Raw genomic sequence first — 25,247 nt, 5'->3', positions numbered from 1 at the left:
CTAAAAAGTGCTGAATCTTACATTTCCTATGATGCAACTCAACAGCATCTTTCATTAGACTGTCATTATTTGCCTGTTACATGCTAATGGCAATCATTGCACCAGCTCCCAGTTTGTACAGAATTAAGCCTAATGACGTGATCCTACAGATCCACAAATAACATCACACACATGTTTTTGCAGGCTGGGTGTAGGCCATGAAAAGTAAAGCGGATATTATGTGTAAAATTTAAAAAACAGATATGAATTTACAGTTCCTCTGTGTTACAGCCGAAGCTTGCTCTCGCGTCAACATCATCCATTAACCACACAGGAAGGGGAGGTTCTCCTCCTGCGTTACACTTCGGCTGTACTTCAGTCTGATGTTCAGACAGTCAGCAGCAGGTCAACATGGAGGTCACATCTCTCTGCATCAGACTGTGTGAGTACTAAATCTGTCTTAGTTTGACATTTAGCAAAACAAAAATATGTTTTAATGGCCCTAAAAAGGTATTTATTTATTACCAGAAGAATCAGAGTTCATATTACATTGATGGTAGATGCGATGTTAAGATGGTCAGTCGAGTAAAGATGTATAAAATATACCTAAAGACATGAAACTATAAATCTTTCATCTCTGCAGTGATGAACGTGTTGACACTGCTGGTTGCAGTTCACCTTAATTATACCCAGGAAAATGGTAAGTAGCAGTTACACAATTTTTGATTGTGACACAAAAAATATGTACATTTTGTTGTATATATTAAAATACAATACCATAAAAGGTTTAGTTTTTTTAATATCTAAATCTGTATTGTCTTAATCCAAAATATCACCATATCATTATTATCACAAGTTAATAGTGCTAAATCTCCTCTTATAACCTCTCTTTATCTGTATCTTTGTCTCAAATGCAGCTTTTCCTGTGATCGTTCCGACCCGACTGCAGATCTTCGAGTACAACTCCATCGCTTTTTTGTGTAAGGGTTTTAAAGCCACAGCTGGATGGACCGTTATGAGGAGGGTAAAGGGAAATGTCAGTGAGTGTGTCAGTACCTGGGTGGGAGCAACAGACTTCCCCTGCGCCATCAAACCTGCTTACTCAACAGACAGCGGAGAATACTGGTGTGAGACCGGAGAAGAGAGCAGCAACGTCGTCAACATCACCATCACTGGTAACTGATGAATAAATATTTACTGATTACTAATGAGTTTAAAAATATGCAACTATGAAAGTGTCATATGTAAACTGCACATTTTCATAACTGATCGGCTTTTTTCACTTCATCATAAGTTTTTTTTACAGTTATATGACTAAATGCCAGTTTATGGATTAACACAACAGCAACATGTTCCATTAAAGTTAATTTTTAAAAATATCTATGAAATTCTTTTTGTTTAGTCAGAGGTGTGATCCTGGAGAGTCCCGCTCTCCCTGTGATGGAGGGGAAGACTGAGATTCTGCGCTGTAGAAGTAAAATGACCTCTTCAGCCCACATAGCTGATTTCTATAAAGATGGCTTCCTCATCGGCTCCGGCTCTACAGGAGAGATGACCATCCACCATGTTTCTAAAGCTGATGAAGGACTTTACAAGTGCAGCATCTCTGACTTTGGAGACTCAGCAGAGAGCTGGCTGGCTGTCAGAGGTGAGACGTAACGAGGTTTCGATTGTTCTGTGTGATTGTTGGCAGAATATCAGAATTTAAAATAAAATTTAAAAAGTCACAGCAAAATTAAACACTGTAATTACACCACTGTGGTTAATTGTTAAAGATGTAAATCCTACTAAAAGCTCCGGGTTTAAAAAATTGGTAAATTGGTAGATTTTAAAGATTGTAGGACCTGTTATTGTAATATCTAAATTGCATATCTAATGGAGCCCAAACTTTTGACTTTGTCTGGTTTTGTAGTTACGAATGACGCCGTGAAGTGTGCCAAAATGATCATCTAAAACAAAAGCGGAAGTGTTTTTAAAATGTAAATGTAAAAATCGAGTAATTGAGTAAGAGCACAATTCTGTAACTCGTAGTGTGTATGTATATACACACCCAAGCAATATTGCAGCATCTTAAAAAGTATTGTTACAAAATGAACAAATGTTGTGTTGTAATTTAGAATGTTTTTTTTCTCCCAATAATAATAATTATAATTAAAAAAACTGAAAAAAACAAATCATTACATCATTGCAAGAAATGATGTTGAAGTTGCTCGATCCAAGGCTCATTATCAAACAGTCCTTTCTGCAATTTACGATCAAACAAATAATTCTATAAAAAACAACATAACACACTGAAACATTTCTGTCTCTCATGTAGATATTTGTTGTTTTGTCTTTGCAGCACTTCACAGAGAGACTCATCCACCCTCAGAACCCTCCTGCCATCTTTACCTCATCTTAAGGACTGTTTTCACCATTTTGATGGTGGTTCTGCTGCTGCTGCTGGTGGGACTGCTTCACTGTGGGAAACTCAGAGTTACACAAACATACGTATGTATATGTGACGTGTGCAAAGGTAAATGCCAAACCAAACTAAACAATAGTGTAAATGACAAAGAAGAGTTGACTGAAAGCAAGTCTGATACTTCAGTTCTCCGTCCTGTATCAGAAGATTAGAAACTGACAATCAGAAAACAGTCATTGCTGTTTTAATATACTTGCCTACCTGCTTTAACTCACCTTTACCTTAACTGTGTACTTTAACTTTGTTCAGCTAAAGTTGTTGAACCAATTTCTTTTGCCACCATGTGTGGGGGTTATTATCAGACTTTGTCACAAGCAGAAGAGGTGAAAAACCACACGTGGACATGTGACCTATTTTCACAAGGCCTGCTATACGTCTTCTATGTTTTGTTTTAGACACTACAGATGCTGCTGATAATTTAAGCTCCTTAGACACAAACCACGGAAAAAAGAAAAAAGGTAAAGGGTGAAGCGCTCGTCACAGGGTCTGTCTGTTTGTTGGAGGGTTAATATTAGCTTAACTGAAACAAAATGCAGGTCAAGCAAGATGTTTCATGTCCCAGTCTCAGTTCACACATACTTAAAAATAGGCAATAAACTGTATCTACAACCAAATTCTGGTGGCTCCCTCCCTCCCATCACCTTTTGAAAAATGCAGCAGAGGATCGTACGGGACAATCACTGTAATCTTGTGTTGATCATGGGATCATCAAGGCCAAGAATGCAGTCCGGTGGTGCTTCTGCAGCCATCAAAGACACAAGCTGGAACTGTTGCAGCAAAATTGTAAAATACTTAGAGGGTTAGCAACAAATAATATAAACGCCTGTGAACGATGAGTGAGGTTCAGGATATATTTGAAAATGACAAAATGAGTAGAGGGTGTCTCATTCTTTTCAACACATAAACTGAATGACATAGAGAAGTTCTAAATGGTCAACTCTATATCAGCATTGACCTCGCAAGGTTCAGAATTACTTAAAACAGCATATGTCATGTTGAGCCATTTTAAAGTCATAGAAGGCCTATTTGTATGTATGTATAATTTTTAAAGTCAATGTTTACACAAGCATTGATGTGTTTCGTCAAAGTAAAGTCTTATAATTCAGTTTACAGTTATTAAAACACATTCTAGTGTGCAGATGTGTATTTCAGCATAATGACTTCTTGTATTTGCATCTTTGTGTATCACAGAGATTTGTCCTCGCTTTATCTATGGAAGAAAATCTATTAATAGGAATAAAACTTGTGTATGTGTTCCTTCAAGTCTGTACATTTTTCTGTTTATCAAGAGCTTTGTTTATATTTTTGACAATTTAATTAAGCATAAGCATTTACCAGGGATGCTCTTGAGACAACAGAGAGTCCATGTTGTCTTGGATTGACAGTAGGAAACATGGACGATGACCTTCCTGGAGTAAATCAATTCATTTTGCAACATATTTTTTGAAGGGTCTATGATTGACTGTACTTTAATGTTTTATTGTTTCAAGAAATAAAGATTATATTATTATTAAACAGTTGCATTATTTCATGTGTCCATAATCCACTCTAAAGTGTCCATTTGCTGTTCAGGACAGTAATATATAATAATATGACAAAGGTTTATTAGTTATTACACACTTAGCCCCATGTTCGATTTAATCATTCAAACGCACACACACACACACACACACACACACACACACACACACAAACAAACAATATTCAGTCAGTGTCTCAGTAAAAACATGACATTTAATGGTTAATCAAAACAGAATATTGGTGTATTAAATCTAACCAAAGAGGCAAAAGTCATTTATCAAAATACTGCAAAACATTTAAAAAAGGTGACAAAACAATCAGCATTTCTGAGCTGTAACACAACAGCCACTGTAAAAAGTTTTGTTATGATTTCATCTGATTTGGGAAGAAACTGTACTGATTATGCTCCACGTCATCTTTGAGTAGATCTCACCACCAGAGGGTTGATGTTTACTGTAACCTGAAGGAAATACAACAACTCAGCAGGTGTGAACAGGTGATAATATCTGGGTCAAACTGGATTTAAAACGACTGAAGTCATTTTTAACTAAGCAAAGGGTTAGAAAACAAATGAAATAATTAACTTGTTCCATTAATAAAGGGAAAAAACGTATATAAAGTATCAGAAAACATTCTGTGATAATTTGCTCACACGTGTTGTACAAAGTATTATTTCTGTCAGTGAAGGACGGCCTCACATTTTACCAGCAAAATAATATTACAGCACAATAATTTCAAATCAGGCAATGATGTGACATAAGAAGAGAATAGACTCACAGTGGGACACATCTGGGTTGGAAAAATAAGACTGTTCAAACTGATGACACTGAGGCCCTAAAAGTTTTCTGTCTCTGACTCAAGTTTCCTCTCAGTCTCTTCTGTCAGTCTCTCTGTCTCTCTCAGCTTTCTACATATCTGCTCCTTATCTCTCTCTAGCTTTGCCCTCCTTTCTGTCATCTCAGTAATCAGATCATCTGTTGTCTTCAATAGATTTCTTGTGTTCTCCAACAGTTTCTCATGTTCCCACTTTGTGTCCTCCAGATAGTGTTTGCTTTTTTCCCACTTCTCCTTTTTTTTGTCTTCGTACAGCACTCTGCTCTTCCCCAGCCTCTCCTTCTTCTCCTCTATCAGTGTCTTCTCCTCCCGCTGTAGTGCGATGAGTTTCTCTTTCTGCTCGTCCAGATTCTTCTTCTGCTCTTTCAGTGTTGTAATCACATGTTTTACATGTTCCAGTTCTCCCTCAGTCTCCTGTAAGTCCTCATCAAGTTTAGCCTTTGTGTTTTCCAAATAATGTATTTTCTCTCTTCCTGTCATGAGCTTCTTTCTGTCCATCAGCAGCTGAAGTTCATTGCTGTTGGTTGTGCTTTCTATGTGGACAGGAGAGGAGTGAGTTTAGTTGGAAACTCTCAAGTTGCTCTTTACTCAGAAAAGATTTATGTGTTAAAGATGAACAATGAATCATATCAGTGTCTAAACAATGAAGGTAAAGTAGCATATATCAGTATCTGCTGTGGTGAATCTGCAGTCTCCTTGAAGATATTAACAAGCAGCAGGGAAGAGGGTGAGAGCAGAAGGAAGACGGTGAACGAAATAAAATCTCCTCTGGACAGACAATTTTAACAATATTATGTAGAAGTGCAAACTTACTGGTTGTGTTTTGTCGCCCTTTCCATACAATGAAGAGAGCTGCACAAATGGCCATGAAGCACACAGCGAAGCAGATGGAGATGCGAACAGCAGAACTGGACTGGACCAAAAAGAGTCCATCTAAAATTAGAAAACACAAAACAGATGTGATGAAAGAGTAAAACTCTATATTTATCTACGTAAATCAATTTTCATACCTGGAACATGTATGAGTGTCTCTCTGGTCTGGTTGGTTTTCTTCTGTTGGACTCTACAGGTGAAGCTGTTGCTGTGTCTCCTCTCCACAGTCACTCTGCTGCTGACAGTATAGAGGTCATCAGGACCTCTGACTGTCTCTGTAGGTCCAGCAGAGAGGAGGTTTCCCTCAGCGTCCAGCCAGAACACCTCAGGTTCTGGATACCAGCCTTTGGATTTACACTGTATCAGCACGCCGTTGCTGACTTTGGAAATCTCTATGTCGGGGAAGGAGGCCGAACCTAAAGCAGAGCAGAAATGATGGAGAATTTTTTTTAATTTCATGTCGATACGTCTTCAATGAGCCTGACGATTCATGTTCAGCTTCATGTGCAGTTCATACACTTTCCAGCTGAAAATTATCTTGTGTGGCTCGTACGCCTCACGCTGCTCATCACGCTTTAACTGCTGGTTGCATGTCAACATATAACATGTCATAATGCAGGCAATACACATAATTCATATTCATTCATACACAAGATGGCAGCATGGTTCCAGCTCCAGGGCAGGATTGACTGTGGATGGCTAGATGAAAAATAAACATGTGCTCACTCACCAAAGACGAGCTTCACAGTTGAGTCTATATTCATTATGGGAATGAAGCACCTGTATGTTCCCTTATCAGACAGTTTCACTCTGGACAGCTTCAGTGAAATGTCTCCGTGCTTCAGTTTGTTGATGAACAGCGATGTTCTTCCCGAGTAGGACGGATGTTGATCACCTAGAAGCTCTTGACCAGAACGCCACAGATGGACAAATCTGGGTTTCAGATCAGGTCGCGTCCACTCCACAGCTGTGGAAGCAACATCTGTGGCAGGCTCCAGGTGACATGGCAAAATGATGTCATCACCAACGGATGCCAGTATTGGCCGAGGTGGACCAATTACCTGAGGGTGACCTGGGAAGTTTAGTTAAATGTGTAAGTAAGAGGAAAAGAGAATTCAGATGCATCCATATCAATCAAAAAAGACTTTGTCATTATGAAACAGATCCAACACATAGTTACCTTCACTGACTTCGTATTAACTTCAAACACTGAAGGGAGAGTGTGATTGTAAGTTACCTGTACAGCAGTGTGGTAGAAGAAGCAGGACAACAGTGTGATGGAAAACCAGAACTCTGAAGCTACAGAGCTCGAGTGATCGTCCGTCCTTCAGCTGAAACATCTGGACTTCTGGAAATCGTACCAATTTACAAACCGCTGCTCTTCATCTGTTGTGTTCATCAACTGTAACATGAGTCACATTTAGTCGGCTTTGATTTTACAGCAAATGATACACTTTTACACCAGTGACTGAAATATATCAGACTCTTTCAGTGATGTGTGGACTTCACACACGTGTCTGTGGTTTGTTCAAACAGCTTTCAGACCTTCAGGAAGTAGTCCGACCTTTTTAGCTCTCACACTTTAATCGTTTTTTTCTTACTCTAGAGACAATTTTTCATTTCTTTCAGATCAAGTGTCGGTAAACGTTCTATAAAAAAAGCACAGAAGATAATAATCATATTCATAAAAGCTTACATACCTGTTACGGCGGCAGTGAAGTGTCACACCACAGACGACTAAACAGGGTCACATCAGATAAAGTGGACTTTCCCCCAGACGACAGGGAGTGTCACACTGTGTGATTAACTTTAAGTGTCATTGCTGTTCTGCTGCAGCTCTGCAGTACAATATTATCTCCTCATCTCATATTAAATGATGTGTTTTCACTACATTATGACATGATTTAATAGTATTGTGATGGACTAACGTGATGTATGTCAAGATCTGATCATTTATTGAACTTTATCCAGCTGAACAAATCAGTCACTATTCAACAAAATACACAACAAACACTTATACTATCTTTAGATCCAATGTTATGCTGTTATACTGACCTCACCTTCAGGACTGATTAAAACATTTTAATGTTGGAGTTATAACAAAATAATAGACGTCCACTCAAATGCAAAGGTAACAAACAAACTGAATAAAACAAAAGAGTAAATGACAGGTAACACTGAGGGTAGTTTATTGGATGATACTTTGGTTATGATGATAATAAAATAGTTCATATCCCAGCATGCCTTGCTGGGTTTGGCATCCCTCCAAATAAGATCATGTCTTCTGCCTGTCTTGGTACTGTGTGCAGTGGTTACATATATATTTATATATTTACATATATGTATATATATATATATATATCTATAGATATAGATATAGATATAGATATCTATATATATAGATATATATATATATCACAAAATACATGACATTTAACAAGAAAGCAAGTGTTATTCATGAAAAAAACAAAACATCAAAAAGGCAACATGTTCAAGTAATGCAAAAAAATCAGTTATTCTGAAGCATCAGAAACTACAATTGCACAAATGTTTTCAGAAGACGAAATATTTAAGTATTTAATCTAAATGCACATACATTTAAAATTAACCATTGAGAAAACAAAACAAATCTGAGGGAGAGCTGATACAGAGTACCATAAATCATTTGGGATCATAATCACACATACACAGTATTATTTATGTTCGTGAAGGAGGAATCAGCTTCACAAATTACAGAACAATATACAGTGAATATGAAAGAGGCAACACTCAAAAGATCATAATCACATTTTCATTTCATCCATTTTTGTGATTTTAGCTAAATACAAAGTAAAACAATCATACAGAATCACCTGAATGTAGCAGACTTTCTATCTTTCTTTGTTTTGGGCCGTCCTAATTAGTGCAAGTGTTGCTTGCCTTGCAAACAGCCGGACACCTGCAGGTTTCTTTTGTTTTCCATATTATCTTACTGAACACCTTGAACCCCCCCAGCCCCTACACACCTTCAGTTCTAACATTTTACTTCACTGGGGACTTGAGAGCTTGTAGGAGCACATTTCAGTGTGATTGTCCCTGAAGAGGCATCTGTTTATTGGTTTACTGTCCAAGTAGCTGACATTGGGCATCCCCTCTAGATTTACATGTTCTTTGTATATATTTTCATGTAGGTTGGGGCTGGTCTGTAAGCATTTTACTGCCAGAACCATCACAGGATGATGGATCATTACTTTCGTTTTCTGTCTTTGCCTGCTCTGACTTAAGTTTCCTCTCAGTCTCTTCTGTCAGTCTCTTTGTCTCTTTCAGCTTTCTACATATCTGCTCCTTATCTCTCTCTAGCTTTGCCTTCCTTTCTGTCATCTCAGTAATCAGATCATCTGTTGTCTTCAATAGATTTTTTGTGTTCTCCAACAGTTTCTCATGTTCCCACTTTGTGTCCTCCAGATACTGTTTGGTTTTTTCATACTTCTCCTTTTTTTTGTCTTCGTACAGCACTCTGCTCTTCCCCAGCCTCTCCTTCTTCTCCTCTATCAGTGTCTTCTCCTCCTGCTGTAGTGCGATGAGTTTCTCTTTCTGCTTGTCCAGATTCTCCTTCTGCTCTTTCAGTGTTGTAATCACATGTTTTACATGTTCCAGGTCTCCCTCAGTCTCCTGTAAGTCCTCATCAAGTTTAGCCTTTGTGTTTTCCAAATATTGTATTTTCTCTCTTCCTGTCATGAGCTTCTGTCCGTCCATCAGCAGCTGAAGTTCATTGCTGTTGGTTGTGGTTTCTGTGTGGACAGGAGAGGAGTGGGTTAACTTAAGAAGATCAAACTGTCTTTGTTTACGCAGTGTTGCCTTTCAACATTTAAATCATAGCCAAGAAAACGTATTTTATATTTTTGAACATTTGCAACAATATTGTAGGGATGATGAAGTGGGTAAATACAAGTCACAGACAAGGATTAGAACAAGTAGCACAGTTCAGAAAATCACATTACTGAAGTGTAACGCAGCTTTAAAACCAGGTAAAGACAACACTTATGACATATCATGATATTATAGTTACCAAAATCTGAAACAATATATAGCCATATATTATGATCACCATATAATATCAATATAATGCCCAGCTTTGATGAATTAACTTCAAGTTCCAACTTACTGGTTGTGTTTTGTCGCCCTTTAAACACAATGAAGAGAGCTGCACAAATGGATATGAAGCACACAGCGAAGCAGACGGAGATGCGAACAGCAGAACTGGACTGGACCATGAAGAGTTCATCTGAAAGTTAAAAAAAAATAAAGAAACCCACTTGTGTCGATAAGACGAGACTGTATGCAACTCATGAAGTGATAACATCAATAATACCATTCACTACCTGGAACATGTATGAGTGTCTCTCTGGTCTGGCTGATGTTGTTCTGTTGGACTCTACAGGTGAAGCTGCTGTGTCTCTTCTCCACAGTCACTCTGCTGCTGACAGTATAGAGGTCATCAGGACCTCTGACTGTCTCTGTAGGTCCAGCAGAAAGAGGTTTTCCCTCACCGTCCAGCCAAAACACCTCAGGCCTTGGGTACCAGCCTTTGGATTTGCACACTAACAACACTCCATTGCTGACTTTAGAGATCTTTATGCCGGGGAAGGAGACAGAACCTAAAAGAGAGTTTAGAGTTTAAAGAGTCAACTGCCCTTTTTTTGTACATTTAAAGTGGTAAAGTACAATCTGACCATCTAAATTATGCCACATGGGACTATATAAAGCATGTGTTCCTCTGCAGGATGATTATAGTTTTTATAAGTGCAACATAGATTAATGTTGACTTACCTACAGCAAGCTCAGCCACACAATCTGTCGGCCTACCACTTGTGGGAACGAAGCCTCTGTATGTTCCTTCATCAGACAGTTTCACTTTGGAGAGTTTCAGTGAAACGTCTCCATACTTCAGTTTGTTGGTGTACAGTGACGTTCTTCCCTTGTACAATGGATTCTCCTCAAGTACCAGCTCCACACCGTCTCGCCTCAAATGGACAAATCTGGGGTCCAGGTCGGGTCTTGACCACTCCACAGTCAGGTCACTGGCATCCACAGCAGGGTCCATTTGACATGGCAAAGCGATGTCGTCACCCATCATTGCCACTATTGGCTGAGATGACTCACCTAGGGGGAAAATAGCATGTTTTTTTGTTCACTTTATCAGCACAACAGTATTTTCAGTATTATTTAAACCATTTAGTTTTGACTGATTAATGCCACTATGTGAAAGTGAGATCATAGTATATAAATATATAACCAATTTCTCATGAACAGCAGACAAAAGAAAGAAATTACAGGATGACGACACATTGAATTTCCCATAATTTCCCAAGATTCTCAAAATTCAGTTGCTTTAAAGACTTAATCATTGGGTGACCTGACTGAGTGGCCCATTATTCTGAAACTCCAATAAGTCTGAAAAATGTCCCAGTGGACTGAGAGTCCATTTGTCCAACAGCCCACCTCCAGAACAAATGCCCACCTCTCCGAAGTTTGTCGTATTGTACAGACACTCTTCTTTGCGTTTTTTCTGCTATATATCCTCGGCCTGTCAGTGGCTTAGGCCTGCAGTCATTCAATTAACAACTGACATCAACATCAACTTCCATTTCTATTGCCCGTAATTTGGTAATATATACAAGCTAAGAAGGAGATATCTTTTGTCAGTGTCGGACTTCAGCATGCACACTTATGGATATGTTCTGGATGCAGTTTGTACCAGTACAGAATCAGCCTTGCAAAACAAACAGATTCAGTAATCATTCATGTTATACCAACAACACCATTACCAGACCAGGAAAGGCTTTTAAATATAGCTTATAAATTCAACTTCTCAACACAGCAAAGAATCCTGAACAGCTCCATTCATTTGGACAGTTCTCCACCTCACAATTTACAACATCTAAAATCCATATCTGATGTTTTTGTATCTCATTTACAGCAAAACTGTCACTAACGTTACATTTGAGACCTAGTTTAACTGTTGACCACAGGCTAATGAAATTTACAGCTTCAGTTTACCAAAAAACTAGAGGTTAGTCTGAGACGACAAAGATGCAAGTGAACCAGTCTAGTGCATCAGATTATCACAGTCGAAAGGTCAGATAGCTCAGACTAATGTGTTTTATTGTCTGTCTTTGGATGTCACAGTTACGACTGAAAAAGACACCAGGAATAAACAAGTTTTGCAGGTTTCACATTTCTCCACAATGTAAATCAACAGTTTTATACCCAGAAGTGACAGTTGTTACTACATCACAGTGAGTGTGTAATTTACCTGCACATGTCAGGAGAAGGATGAAAACAGTGTGATGTAACACCAATGCAGTGAAGCCACTGAGCTGGGGTCTAAGGAGGAGTCTGTCCTTCATGTAAATCATCCTGGAGCTCTGAAAAAAGAAAATGAGTCAACTATAAAACATGTGAGACCAGTTCAATCTTCTCTACTGCTCAAACCAACATGCTGTCTCTGCAGTGTCATAAAACTGAAGGCAGTAAATGTTCAAACGATTCAGCCATTTAGTGACCACACTGCTGGTTGAGCTGTTTTTATAAACGCCGAAACATTGTGATGTAACATTTAATTCAATTTATACAATTTAAACCTGTATAAATAAAACCAAACACTGTAGTTAAAACCAGAGGAATGCTAGGATTGAAAATGTGAAATAGAAGGTAAAATGCTGTGATTGGTTGCAGATTAACCATTCACTGATAACACAACGTACAGTCACTCTTTCATATTTTACATTTTTTTGCAAATCACTTTCGCTTTTACGTGCAATCGTTCTTTGTACATGATGTTTACCAAAAGTTACAACACATTTCTTAAGTTATTCTTTAAGCAACTGGTCGGTGGAACAAAATCCACAGAGAGCTATGAAATAAATGTGCAGATGAATCTAGAAACAGGCTATAAATAATGACATTATTAAATGGCATGTAAAAAATGTCACCAAAATAATCCATTACAAGTTATATGTATGAGTTTCTTGTAAAAAGGCTACATACCTGTTTCGTGTGTGTCACCATGTCGTCTCGTCTCAAAGAGCAGGCTGCACGGTCAAAGTCAGTCTGAATCAAACAGCCTCAGATAAAATCAGGTGTGCTTCACCACGCCCTCTGTAATTTAGATAAGGTCTGTTACAATGACATATAAATCCTTTCAGTTAGGCTCAAGTTAATAAATAAATCTTACACACAGAGTTAAATGAGTCTGCAGAGCACCGATCAGAGATCAGTGTTAGTCCGGTTTACTGGAAATGATCACGTGTGTGTGTGTGTGTCCTCCAACTGCACTTTCATTTTCTCTCACTCTGTTTATATTAAAACTTGTTTTTACGACTGACACTGAACTTTGTACCTGCTGCCGACTGAAAACCGTGAACGACATACAGTGGCACTGAGTCAACACATAGGGGTGCAACAAGGAAGCTGCTTCAGGAGAAAATGTGAATGATAACTATAGATGTCTGTACTTGGTTAACATAAATGTGTATATGGTGAGACATGAGGCTGATATTCTGCAGAGGGCAGAGACAGTGAATGAATCAAACAGAGTGGTGCTCAGAGGTGTCATTTACACTGAGCATGCTCCCCACCACTTTGTGAAGTCGGATTTTGTCCAGTTACCATCACAAACCATAATTTAACTAACATATAAAAACCCTTTGCTCTTCATCAGCACCTGCTGCAGTAACCAGCCACTGCTGACTCTCCAGATATGTAAACTGCAATAAACTCAGGGTAAGCAGCACCTGCATGACTTGTGTTATTGTTCATTAGATAATCATTTGAGCACATTCTAGCTGGCTACAATAGCTAGACTGTGACTTATAATACAGTGCTGCTTGCTATAGTTTCAAATGTCTCTTCCTATTTTTCCTCTTGGACGTCTTGCAGTTTCGGTTGGTATAAATTAGGCTACACATTTTTTTAATTTGTACCTAGCTATTGTACTTTTCTCGGATTGTCCTGTTGCATCCTTTATTGGTGTAAATTGACATATATATATATATATATATATATATATATATATATATATATATATATATATATATATATATATGTATATATGTATAACACATCCTCACACCTCAGCGTCTCCCAAAACAAAGACTTATTTCACCATTCCCAACACAACATGATTGTTGCAGCGTAACAGTGACACATCGGACCATCATTGTACGCTCATTATGTTACTTCTGTAACTTCTGGTACAAACGTATTGATGTTACTTAAGTAACTTTCCTTATGTTATGTACTTGATGAACTGCTCTCTCCTGAATGAACGTCCAGTTTTTCTTTAACCCAACTGTCCATCCCCGACCTCCTCCCTATACGGACTCCTCTTTTCCTTCTTTATAGCTGTAATAATTACTACAGCTGCTGGAAGTTGTCACCTAAACATGGACAATACATATCGGTCGAAACAAACTTAAATTGACAAGACAGACTCTTTGAAAAAAATGCAGCAAGACAGTTTAACTTAACATCATAGAAAAGCTTAATTTGCTTCCTTTAGTCAATGTTCTTAACATTATTCCTTCAGTTGTTTCTATTTTGTCATATTTCAAGGCAAAAACATTTGATATTGTTATAGCTGATATGTGACATTGGCATTGTTCTGTTGACACGGTGTTGCAGCTGTGAATGTGATGCAGATGAGTGACTGTTACATGTGCCATTATTGTTGTTGTAATTTAATATTGTCACTAGTTTGCAGTTTTGTTTCTGCTGTAACTGATTCCTGAAGACCAATAAAAAACTATTAACCATTAACTGACCCCTTACTGTATGTCCTCACCACTTTACAACACAAAGTGACCCCCTTGGTGGTTTTACCTTTATACAACATTTTTTTTTTTTTTTTTTTTTTTATTGGTTGTTTTTTGTTTTTGATGGAAAAACCCTTAAACAACAGATACAACACCCATTCAAAGGAGGACATCCAATGTTACAACACAAAGTGACCCCCTTGGTGGTGTTACCTTATATAACATATTTTCTTTTTTGTTTTTGTTTTTTTATTGGTTGTTTTTTGTTTTTGATGGAAAAACCCTAAAACAAGAATCTGCCCAGATACAACACCCATTCAAAGGAGGACATCCAATGATGATGCTTATGATGCTCTTTCTTTTTCCTACTTTCTAGTCATTTTATCTATATGATTTCTTCGAGATTTATTCTTATGTCCAAATTTCAAAAGTCATTTTGTGTTTAAAATATTTAATATATTTTTTTCTTTGTTTCCTGTTCACCAGTTGCTTTATAAACTCTAAAAGTCAGGTGTTCTGGCACCACCTGTTGACGCAGTGCTGTATTTAATCTCATAGCCACTCTGTCTGTCAGAGACCAGAAACATTCTGCTTCCTCAGTCATCACACCAGAAACAGGAAGAGGAGGAGCAGCTTCTGACTTGATGATATTTTTGCTTCAGTCTGATGTTCAGACCGTCAAAAGTGAGGCAGCATGGAGGTCACAGCTCTCTGCATCAGACTGTGTGAGTATTACTCTGTCTAATGTGGAACTGAATAGTCTCTTGATTTAATGTGCTCGCTAAACTCACAACTCTTTGGCAACGATGGAGAAAATGTTACAGACATATACGTGTTATAGTTTGGTTATAAGGCAGGTATGATACAGCACACAGCTCTCTTGTCTCTCCAGTGATGATGGTGTTGTTCCTGCTCATCGTACAAGTTGACTTCAGCTACTCTCAAGAAGCTGGTAAGTTGCAGTCAGATTTGGATTGCTGTATTAATGTTGTTCACGAAAAACTTTTGACATTTTAGTGCCACTATAATCATTCTTTGTTTCTCTGCGTCTCTGTCGTGGATGAAGCTTTCCCTCAGGTTGCTCCAAACAGGCAGCAGCACTTTCAACAAGAGCCCATTGAAGTCAGCTGTGAGGGACTGGAGGGACTGACTGGGTGGAGAGTGATGAAGAAGGTCAAAGGAGATATTAACACATGTTCTCCGGTCTGGTCGACATCAACAGGACCATGCAAAATTAAAAATGCCTATCAGACATCAGACAGTGGAGAATACTGGTGTGAAAAAGGAGGAGAGAGAAGCAGCACCGTCAACATCACTGTGACTGGTATGCAAACAGTAAAACATCAATAAGGGTCAACACAGGGACACGATACACATATTTGAGTCAGTTTGACTCACACTTAGAAGAAATCGTTATTATGCAAACAAACGTCCATAAATCTGCTTAGAAACCATGAGGAAAAAACACTTAAGAACCAGCCTCGCTTAATCCAGTGATAGTTAGTAGAACAGGAACAGCTAATAAATCATTCAGCATTCTTTAAATGGTGCCAGTTCTCATTCTACATGAAAGAAAGATTTGATTGTTATTCTTAATGTGTAACAAGTCCTACTTTCCTCACAATTAAGATGTGTTTTATCAGATGGTTCTGTAATCCTGGAGAGTCCTGTCCATCCTGTGATGCAAGGAGATGCTGTCACTCTGTATTGTAAAAACAAGATGACTTCCTCCAACATCACCGCTGAATTCTTCAAAGATGGCCACTTCATGGAGAGCAACTCTACAGGAAACCTGACCATCGAAACAGTTTCTACGTCCAATGAAGGACTCTACAAGTGCAAAATCTCTGGGGTTGAATCACCAGGGAGCTGGCTGACTGTCAGAGGTGAGACATTACCAGTGGTTCAACATACATTTGTGTTACTGTATTAAGTTGTTCGAGGATATATTAAGAGGATATGTTTAAAGTTACTTCAGGAGAATGGACATACTGATCTAGACTATGTTTTATCTGATGTAATGTAATGAAATCAAAAGGCATGTCTTTTACAGCATTAGGATCGAGTCTCTTAAGCAGCACTTACCATTATCTCTCCAGTCGCTGATGAAGAGTCTAACTCGTCCTCCCATCATGCCCCTCTGCCGTCTCTGCTGCTCTGGAGTGGCCTCGGTTTTCTGGCTCTGCTGCTGCTGCTGCTGATGGGATTACTGACGTGTCGGAAACGTCAAACAAACATCAGAGGTACAGAGATGAAAAATAAAGACAGTTAACCTCAGTGATTGACACTGAGCATACTAAAAGTTGGTAGTTCTGCGTGTTAAAACTTGCGAGTGAGCACTGATGGCTGTCACATGTTAACACATTTTCTTTTTTCCAAACAGACACCACAACCTGTTTTTACTCCAGCCAGCCGCCCTCTTCTCCACAAACAGGTGAACAGCACCAACACACACCAACCGCTTCTCAACATAAATGTATATGTGGGGATTGTCGGTATGTAAATTAACCAACACATTAGCCAGAGCAAATGTTCGCTAAGCACGTCTCAGGAAACACACAGATAAGTTGAAACTGAACATTTCTTTATGTTGCTACTTTCCATTTGTTAAGGTTGAATTTTCTGTTTTTCTCTTTCTCACAATGTTGTGAATATTCTCTCAACAAATTATTTAAAGTAATTATAAAATGGTAAAGAGTTGTGATGTTTCAGGCTGTTAAAACTGGTAGCTGTGTTTAAAAGAGTCCGAGGTCACAAGAACAACAAACACGTTGGTTAAATCAAGTGCTGGTTTATTAAAATCATACCCATCCTCCACTGGTAGAATGATATTTAATAAGAGTGTTTATTTTTGTAAATTATTGTGTTCCTTCATATTATATGCTCCTTATGTGTAAGTTGTTGTGTTTTATTATGTTTCAGTGTCTGAAGGGGCGAGTGTAGCTGCTCCGAGCGATACTGAGGTGACATATGCTGTTGTCACCAAACCCAGTAAGAAGGAAGGTAACAACTTGACACAGAGGAATACAAAATGCAATATGTAACACCTTTATTATAAAAAGCTAATTAATGAAAATATGTCACTGAGTGTTAAAAGCAACCTTCCTTTAGGGTGAAGTTTGCAGCACCACTTGTTGTTTTGTTTATATGGTGAAAACCACTGAATTTCTACTGTGACATTTTCATTTTTAAACTGCGTAAGTTTGTGTCTATTTAAGGAGTGTTGGCTCTCACAGAAGTCAGCACATCTTCTAACCACACGAGAAATCCACAGACAGTAAAACATCAATGGGCCCCTTGGTTCACTGAGTAGCTGCTCTTCTTGTGGCTGTTGTCACAGTTACAGCGCCTGTTTGCTGTCAAGTAGCCACCATGAAAATGCCGCACGACAGTGCACTCGCTATATCTATTTTGGTCAGGACACCAAGTACTTCAAGCCTTACGAAGGCTTCAACTGAGTCGGTGGTCAGTATTTTTATAAATAACAATGGGTCAGACTACTAATCAGCAGACTCGTGTAGTGTAGCAGATTTGGACCCTATTTTTCTCACAGATACAGCATGCTGGGGATGTGTCCCCACCACTTTGTGAAAAGTCAGATTTTGTCCCATTACCATCACAAACCATAATTTAACTAACTAACATATTAAAACACTTTGCTCTTCATCAGCAACTGCTGCAGTAACCAGCCACTGCTGATTGTCATGGAAAATTCTGACAAAATTGAAATTAGTTTTAAATGATCAAGACCTGATATGTAGACTGGAAAAAACTCAGGGTAAGCAGCACCTGCATGACTTGTGTTATTGTTCATTAGATAATCATTTGAGCACATTCTAGCTGGCTACAATAGCTAGACTGTGACTTATAATACAGTGCTACTTGCTATAGTTTCAAATGTCTCTTCCTATTTTTCCTCTTGGATGTCTTGCAGTTTCGGTTGGTATAAATTAGGCTACACATTTTTTTATTTTGTACCTAGCTATTGTACTTTTCTCTGATTGTCCTGTTGCATCCTTTATTGGTGGAAATTGACATTGGTGATTTTTGAGTTTGGGTGAATATAACACATCCTCACGCCTCAGCGTCTCCCAAAACAAAGACTTATTTCACCACTCTCAACACAACATGATCGTTGCAGCGTAACAGTGACACATCGGACCATCATTGTACGCTCATTATGTTACAACTGTAACTTCCGGTACAAACGTACTGATGTTACTTAAGTAACTTTCCTTATGTTATGTACTTGATGAACTGCTCTCTCTTGAACGTCCAGTTTTTCTTTAACCCAACTGTCCATCCCCGACCTCCTCCCTATACGGACTCCTCTTTTCCTTCTTTATAGCTGTAATAATTACTACAGCTGCTGGAAGTTGTCACCTAAACATGGACAATACATATCGGTCGAAACAAACTTAAATTGACAAGACAGACTCTTTGAAAAAAATGCAGCAAGACAGTTTAACTTAACATCATAGAAAAGCTTAATTTGCTTCCTTTAGTCAATGTTCTTAACATTATTCCTTCAGTTGTTTCTATTTTGTCATATTTCAAGGCAAAAACATTTGATATTGTTATAGCTGATATGTGACATTGGCATTGTTCTGTTGACACGGTGTTGCAGCTGTGAATGTGATGCAGATGAGTGACTGTTACATGTGCCATTATTGTTGTTGTAATTTAATATTGTCACTAGTTTGCAGTTTTGTTTCTTCTGTAACTGATTCCAAAAGACCAATAAAAAACTATTAACCATTAACTGACCCCTTACTGTATGTCCTCACCACTTTACAACACAAAGTGACCCCCTTGGTGGTTTTACCTTTATACAACATTTATTTTTTATTTATTTTTTTTTTTATTGGTTGTTTTTTGTTTTTGATGGAAAAACCCTAAAACAAGAATCTGCCCAGATACAACACCCATTCAAAGGAGGACATCCAATGATGATGCTTATGATGCTCTTTCTTTTTCCTACTTTCTAGTCATTTTATCTATATGATTTCTTCGAGATTTATTCTTATGTCCAAATTTCAAAAGTCATTTTGTGTTTAAAATATTTAATATATTTTTTTCTTTGTTGCCTGTTCACCAGTTGCTTTATAACCTCTAAAAGTCAGGTGCTCTGTCACCACCTGTTGACGCAGTGCTGTATTTAAACTCATAGCCACTCTGTCTGTCAGAGACCAGACACATTCTGCTTCCTCAGTCATCACACCAGAAACAGGAAGAGGAGGAGCAGCTTCTGACTTGATGATATTTTTGCTTCAGTCTGATGTTCAGACCGTCAAAAGTGAGGCAGCATGGAGGTCACAGCTCTCTGCATCAGACTGTGTGAGTATTACTCTGTCTAATGTGGAACTGAATAGTCTCTTGATTTAATATGCTCGCTAAACTCACAACTCTTTGGCAACAATGGAGAAAATGCTACAGACATATACGTGTTATAGTTTGGTTATAAGGCAGGTATGATAGAGCACACAGCTCTCTTGTCTCTCCAGTGATGATGGTGTTGTTGCTGCTCATCGTACAAGTTGACTTCAGCTACTCTCAAGAAGCTGGTAAGTAGCAGTCAGATTTGGATTGCTGTATTAATGTTGTTCACGAAAAACTTTTGACATTTTAGTGCCACTATGACCATTCTTTGTTTCTCTGCGTCTCTGTCGTGGATGAAGCTTTCCCTCAGGTTGCTCCAAACAGGCAGCAGCACTTTCAACATGAGCCCATTGAAGTCAGCTGTGAGGGACTGAAGGGACTGACTGGGTGGAGAGTGATGAAGAAGGTCAAAGGAGTTATTAAAACATGTTCTCCTGCATGGTCGACTTCAACAGGACCATGCAAAATTAAAAATGCCTATCAGACATCAGACAGTGGAGAATACTGGTGTGAAATAGGAGGAGAGAGAAGCAGCACCGTCAACATCACTGTGACTGGTATGCAAACAGTAAAACTTCTTTTCTGGGAAAAAGAGAGGGTCAACACGAAGACACGATACACGTATTTGATTTAGTTTGACGCACACTTTTAGAAGATATCGTTATTATGCAAACAAACACTTTAGAACCAAAGTCAACCTTTCTTGAGAATCTTTAGATTTTTAAGTTTTCTTCAGAATCAAAGTAATCCAGTGATAGTAAGTAGAAGAGGAACAGCTAATAAATTATTCAGCATTCTTTAAAAAGAATGCAAATTTGCATTCTAAAATTCCTCACAATTAAGATGTGTTTTATCAGCTGGTTATGTAATCCTGGAGAGTCCTGTCCATCCTGTGATGCAAGGAGATGCTGTCACTCTGTATTGTAAAAACAAGATGACTTCCTCCAACATCACCGCTGAATTCTTCAAAGATGGCCACTTCATGGAGAGCAGCTCTACAGGAAACCTGACCATCGAAACAGTTTCTACGTCCAATGAAGGACTCTACAAGTGCAAAATCTCTGGGGTTGAATCACCAGGGAGCTGGCTGACTGTCAGAGGTGAGACATTACCAGTGGTTCAACATACATTTGTGTTACTGTATTAAGTTGTTCGAGGATATATTAAGAGGATATGTTTAAAGTTACTTCAGGAGAATGGACATACTGATCTAGACTATGTTTTATCTGATGTAATGTAATGAAATCAAAAGGCATGTCTTTTACAGCATTAGGATCGAGTCTCTTAAGCAGCACTTACCATTATCTCTCCAGTCGCTGATGAAGAGTCTAACTCGTCCTCCCATCATGCCCCTCTGCCATCTCTGCTGCTCTGGAGTGGCCTCGGTGTTCTGGCTCTGCTGCTGCTGCTGCTGCTGATGGGATTACTGACGTGTCGGAAACGTCAAACAAACATCAGAGGTACAGAGATGAAAAATAAAGACAGTTAGCCTCAGTGATTGACACTGGGCATACTAAAAGTTGGTAGTTCTACGTGTTAAAACTTACGAGTGAGCACTGATGGCCGTCACATGTTAACACATTTTCTTTTTTCCAAACAGATACCACAACCTATTCTCACACCAGCCAGCCATCCTCTTCTCCACAAACAGGTGAACAGCACCAACACACACCAACCGCTTCTCAACATAAATGTATATGTGGGGATTGTCGGTATGTAAATTAACCAACACATTAGCCAGAGCAAATGTTCGCTAAGCACGTCTCAGGAAACACACAGATAAGTTGAAACTGAACGTTTCTTTATGTTGCTACTTTCCATTTGTTAAGGTTGAATTTTCTGTTTTTCTCTTTCTCACAATGTTGTGAATATTCTCTCAACAAATCATTTAAAGTAATTATAAAATGGTAAAGAGTTGTGATGTTTCAGGCTGTTAAAACTGGTAGCTGTGTTTAAAAGAGTCCGAGGTCACAAGAACAACAAACACGTTGGTTAGATCAAGTGCTGGTTTATTAAAATCATACCCATCCTCCACTGGTAGAATGATATTTAATAAGAGTGTTTATTTTTGTAAATTATTGTGTTCCTTCATATTATATGCTCCTTATGTGTAAGTTGTTGTGTTTTATTATGTTTCAGTGTCTGAAGGGGCGAGTGTAGCTGCTCCGAGCGATACTGAGGTGACATATGCTGTTGTCACCAAACCCAGGAAGAAGGCAGGTAACAACTTGACACAGAGGAATACAAAATGCAATATGTAACACCTTTATTATAAAAAGCTAGTTAATGAAAATATGTCACTGAGTGTTAAAAGCAACCTTCCTTTAGGGCGAAGTTTGCAGCACCACTTGTTGTTTTGTTTATATGGTGAAAACCACTGAATTTCTACTGTGACATTTTCATTTTTAAACTGCGTAAGTCTGTGTCTATTTAAGGAGTGTTGGCTCTCACAGAAGTCAGCTCATCTTCTAACCACACGAGAAACCCACAGACAGTAAAAGGTCAACGGGCCCCTCGGTTCACTGAGTAGCTGCTCTTCTTGTGGCTGTTGTCACAGTTACAGCGGCTGTTTGCTGTCAAGTAGCCACCATGAAAATGCCGTACGACAGTGCACTCGCTATATCTATTTTGGTCAGGACACCAAGTACTTCAAGCCTTACGAAGGCTTCAACTGAGTCGGTGGTCAGTATTTTTATAAATAACAATGGGTCAGACTACTAATCAGCAGACTCGTGTAGTGTAGCCGATTTGGACCCATTTTTTTCTCACAGATACACTTTGTTAGATCAAAATAACGTGAAAGAAATTACACCACACTAAGGGTATGTGTACAAACTGTGAAAGCAAGCAAATTAAATAATGCATTAAAACCAAGTATTTGACTCTGATGTGCAAGTAATGCTAACATTTTGTAGATGTCGACTTGTTAAGAAGAAATAACAAAAATCAACAGCTATTCTAAAATGTTTGAGGAATTGCTGTCAGTGCAGTCATCTAATGTTTTTTTTTTAGCCCAGATTGTAAATTGTGTATCATCTGCATAATAATGATTAAAACAACATCAAAATTGCAGATGGCCTGTCTCAGGAGAAAAGCCTGATTAAACCAGTCAGTATTCAAATAAATGTTGAACCATGTATTAGTGTATGTCTCAGGCTCTTTAAATTGTCTCTCTGCCAGATGATGAATCCTTCCATCAACCTGTTTACCACGTCTTAAGTCTGAGGGAGGATTGACAAGTCAACCATGAAAAGGTACTACAACAGATGTTATTTCAGTGTTATTTAGGGTCATACAATTTTTAGTTTTTGGGGTAAATTAACAAAAAAACTGAAATTTAATTTGTCTTCACAACAGAACCAGGAGGATCCAGCTACTCAGTGACACCAGTTCTCTTTGCAGGTACCAACCTACAAAGGATCACTTCTATTTTACAATGGATTAGGCAGAACTGGGAGTAATGCTGGTCTCAAGTATCTCTTAACTCTATTTTATTGCCATCACTGTCTTGTTAAGTGGAGTTCACAAACAAGAGTGTTAATGTTTTACCGATTGTGATGGTACTGTGTAGTGTCTTGTAGGTTAATGAGAGCAGATACACCTGACTGAATACAGGAACAGAAACCATGCTAGGCTCTTTAATACGTACAAGGAAGGGTGTTGTATGACCACACACATCTGTTCACATGAATGCAGAGGCCTTTAATGAATGCAGACATTTTGTACCTTAAACTGTTTTTGTCATGGTTTGGGTTTTTTCCTATTTTATTTTGTAGTTATATCCTCATGTTTCACGTTTCACTTTACACTTCCTTTGTCTGTTTTCCCGCCCCATTTGCTCCTCACCTGCGCTCCAGTAGTGAATCACTGTATTTAAGCCTGTTTTCTCCCCCACTCTTGGTCGGTTCATGTGTTTGTCTCATCAGTCCTGTGTTCTGCCCATGTCTACCTGTGTTACTTCCTGTTTTCCTTGTGTCTCCCTGGTTCGTATTTTGGATTTTATATTTTTGTATTCCAACTATCATCTTTCATTAAAGGTCGCTGGTGTTTACAGCTGCCTGCCTCCGTGTCTGCTTTTGGGTACCCTTTTGTGTAACTAACAATTTTGATCTGTTAGGCTACATGTCCATAAAACCTGAGGGTAATTTCATTTGTTCATGACAATAAAATTATTTTAGATGATATCCATGCTTATGCAATACATACTGAAAAAGAGTTTTTGCAGGTCATGTGCATATTTTAAGGAGAGTGAATGTATTCTGCATTAATGATAATGTCACCTGAATTCTCTGATTCTTCATCATTTTCATTATCTGGAAGTGAGAGTTTCAGCAAACTCATGACACCAGTGTCTGTTTTTTTATAGGTGTCAGTTCATTATAGTTTAACCACAATGTTTTCTCTTCTCTGTTCACATATCTGAAAACTGTTTCAGAAGAGAGCTGCTGCTGCCTTTACATACACTCACTGGGGTCGCATGCCATCACAAATGCTGATGTAATATTGACCTCGAAGTTGGAACGTTAATGTCATAAACTATCAGCATTATGGTCAACACAACACCTTTTCTAGATTATTATTTCACCAGCTGATGAAGTTAAAAGACACAAGACGGGAAATAAATGCAGCCATGTCATCAAAGATTGTGTAGTAAATCACACAGTATGAAAATTAATACTTCAGAAAAGGTTCCACCTCACATTTAAAATACATTTCTACATGACAACAAAATAAGCAGTTTAATAAAGCTGACAATAATTGTTTTAAAAGATTTTAAAAGAACAACACTGCAGTGCTAATTCTTATGTTCTACATGATTTATATAGTAAAAACAGACAGTCCATAAAAACAGTGCTGCCACCCAGTGGTTATTATAAAATGGTGGCAACAACATGTTACAAACAGTTTAACCACTACCACCATAACTAGTCCACAGCTAAAATACAAAACACCTTTTTATGAATGATACACAACTTACTCACAAGTCATGCTGCACAAGGCCTTTTACATTTAAATAACTTCATAGCACATGTTGATTAGTGTTTTTTTTATTCTTTGGAAATGACCTCATACATCCATAAAATCGCAGTGAATGCTCTTATCTCAACGCTTCCCCCCAATGGATCAGTTTTTCTTGTGGAAACGTATAGAGAGGATGCAATGTAGTCTAATGGTCAGCTGTAAAACAAAATTCAGTTCAAACATTAGCATGTAATATCTCCTATATGCTCCTGTAAAAAAAAAGCAAACTATGCTCTACAACATATAACACTTACATATAGTAAACAGTTGCCGATGATTGCATTTCTAGGACATTAGGCTCAAACTTCCACATAACATAGAGCAATATTATAATCAGAACCAGATTTATTGACCAAGTATATATATATACGGTTTCCTTG

The 25,247-nt window shown here is 38.2% G+C and overlaps 2 protein-coding genes and 1 long non-coding RNA gene across 4 annotated transcripts; all 3 read right to left on the bottom strand.

Annotated features, from left to right (window-relative positions):
• Positions 1 to 824: 824 nt before the first annotated feature.
• On the bottom strand, positions 825 to 3,339 carry LOC141003625 (uncharacterized). The gene is made up of 3 exons (XR_012179737.1): positions 3,085 to 3,339; positions 2,371 to 2,438; positions 825 to 1,158 (listed from the first exon to the last, which is right to left on the bottom strand). It is a non-coding gene; the product is annotated as an uncharacterized lncRNA (long non-coding RNA).
• Positions 3,340 to 4,798: 1,459 nt separating this feature from the next.
• Positions 4,799 to 7,011, bottom strand: LOC141004047 (butyrophilin subfamily 3 member A2-like). The gene is made up of 5 exons (XM_073475543.1): positions 6,909 to 7,011; positions 6,402 to 6,743; positions 5,809 to 6,087; positions 5,612 to 5,731; positions 4,799 to 5,331 (listed from the first exon to the last, which is right to left on the bottom strand). Exons 1-5 carry the CDS (start codon positions 7,009 to 7,011, stop codon positions 4,799 to 4,801), a joined length of 1,377 nt encoding a protein of 458 aa, XP_073331644.1.
• Positions 7,012 to 8,108: 1,097 nt separating this feature from the next.
• LOC141003651 (butyrophilin subfamily 2 member A2-like) lies at positions 8,109 to 12,918 on the bottom strand. 2 transcript variants are annotated; one of them, XM_073475065.1, is made up of 6 exons: positions 12,701 to 12,918; positions 11,967 to 12,078; positions 10,481 to 10,813; positions 10,033 to 10,308; positions 9,816 to 9,935; positions 8,109 to 9,441 (listed from the first exon to the last, which is right to left on the bottom strand). In XM_073475065.1, exons 1-6 carry the CDS (start codon positions 12,719 to 12,721, stop codon positions 8,834 to 8,836), a joined length of 1,470 nt encoding a protein of 489 aa, XP_073331166.1. In that variant the 5' UTR covers positions 12,722 to 12,918; the 3' UTR covers positions 8,109 to 8,833. The 2 variants fall into 2 exon arrangements, with proteins under 2 accessions (XP_073331166.1, XP_073331167.1); XM_073475066.1 differs by having other exon boundaries at positions 10,517 to 10,813.
• Between the last annotated feature and the right edge of the window lie 12,329 nt (positions 12,919 to 25,247).

This window comes from Pagrus major, chromosome 10, assembly GCF_040436345.1.
Source record: "Pagrus major chromosome 10, Pma_NU_1.0".
Lineage (NCBI taxonomy): Eukaryota > Metazoa > Chordata > Actinopteri > Spariformes > Sparidae > Pagrus > Pagrus major.
Note: the sequence above shows the minus strand (reverse complement) of the source record. Positions and strands in the feature narration are given on the sequence as shown.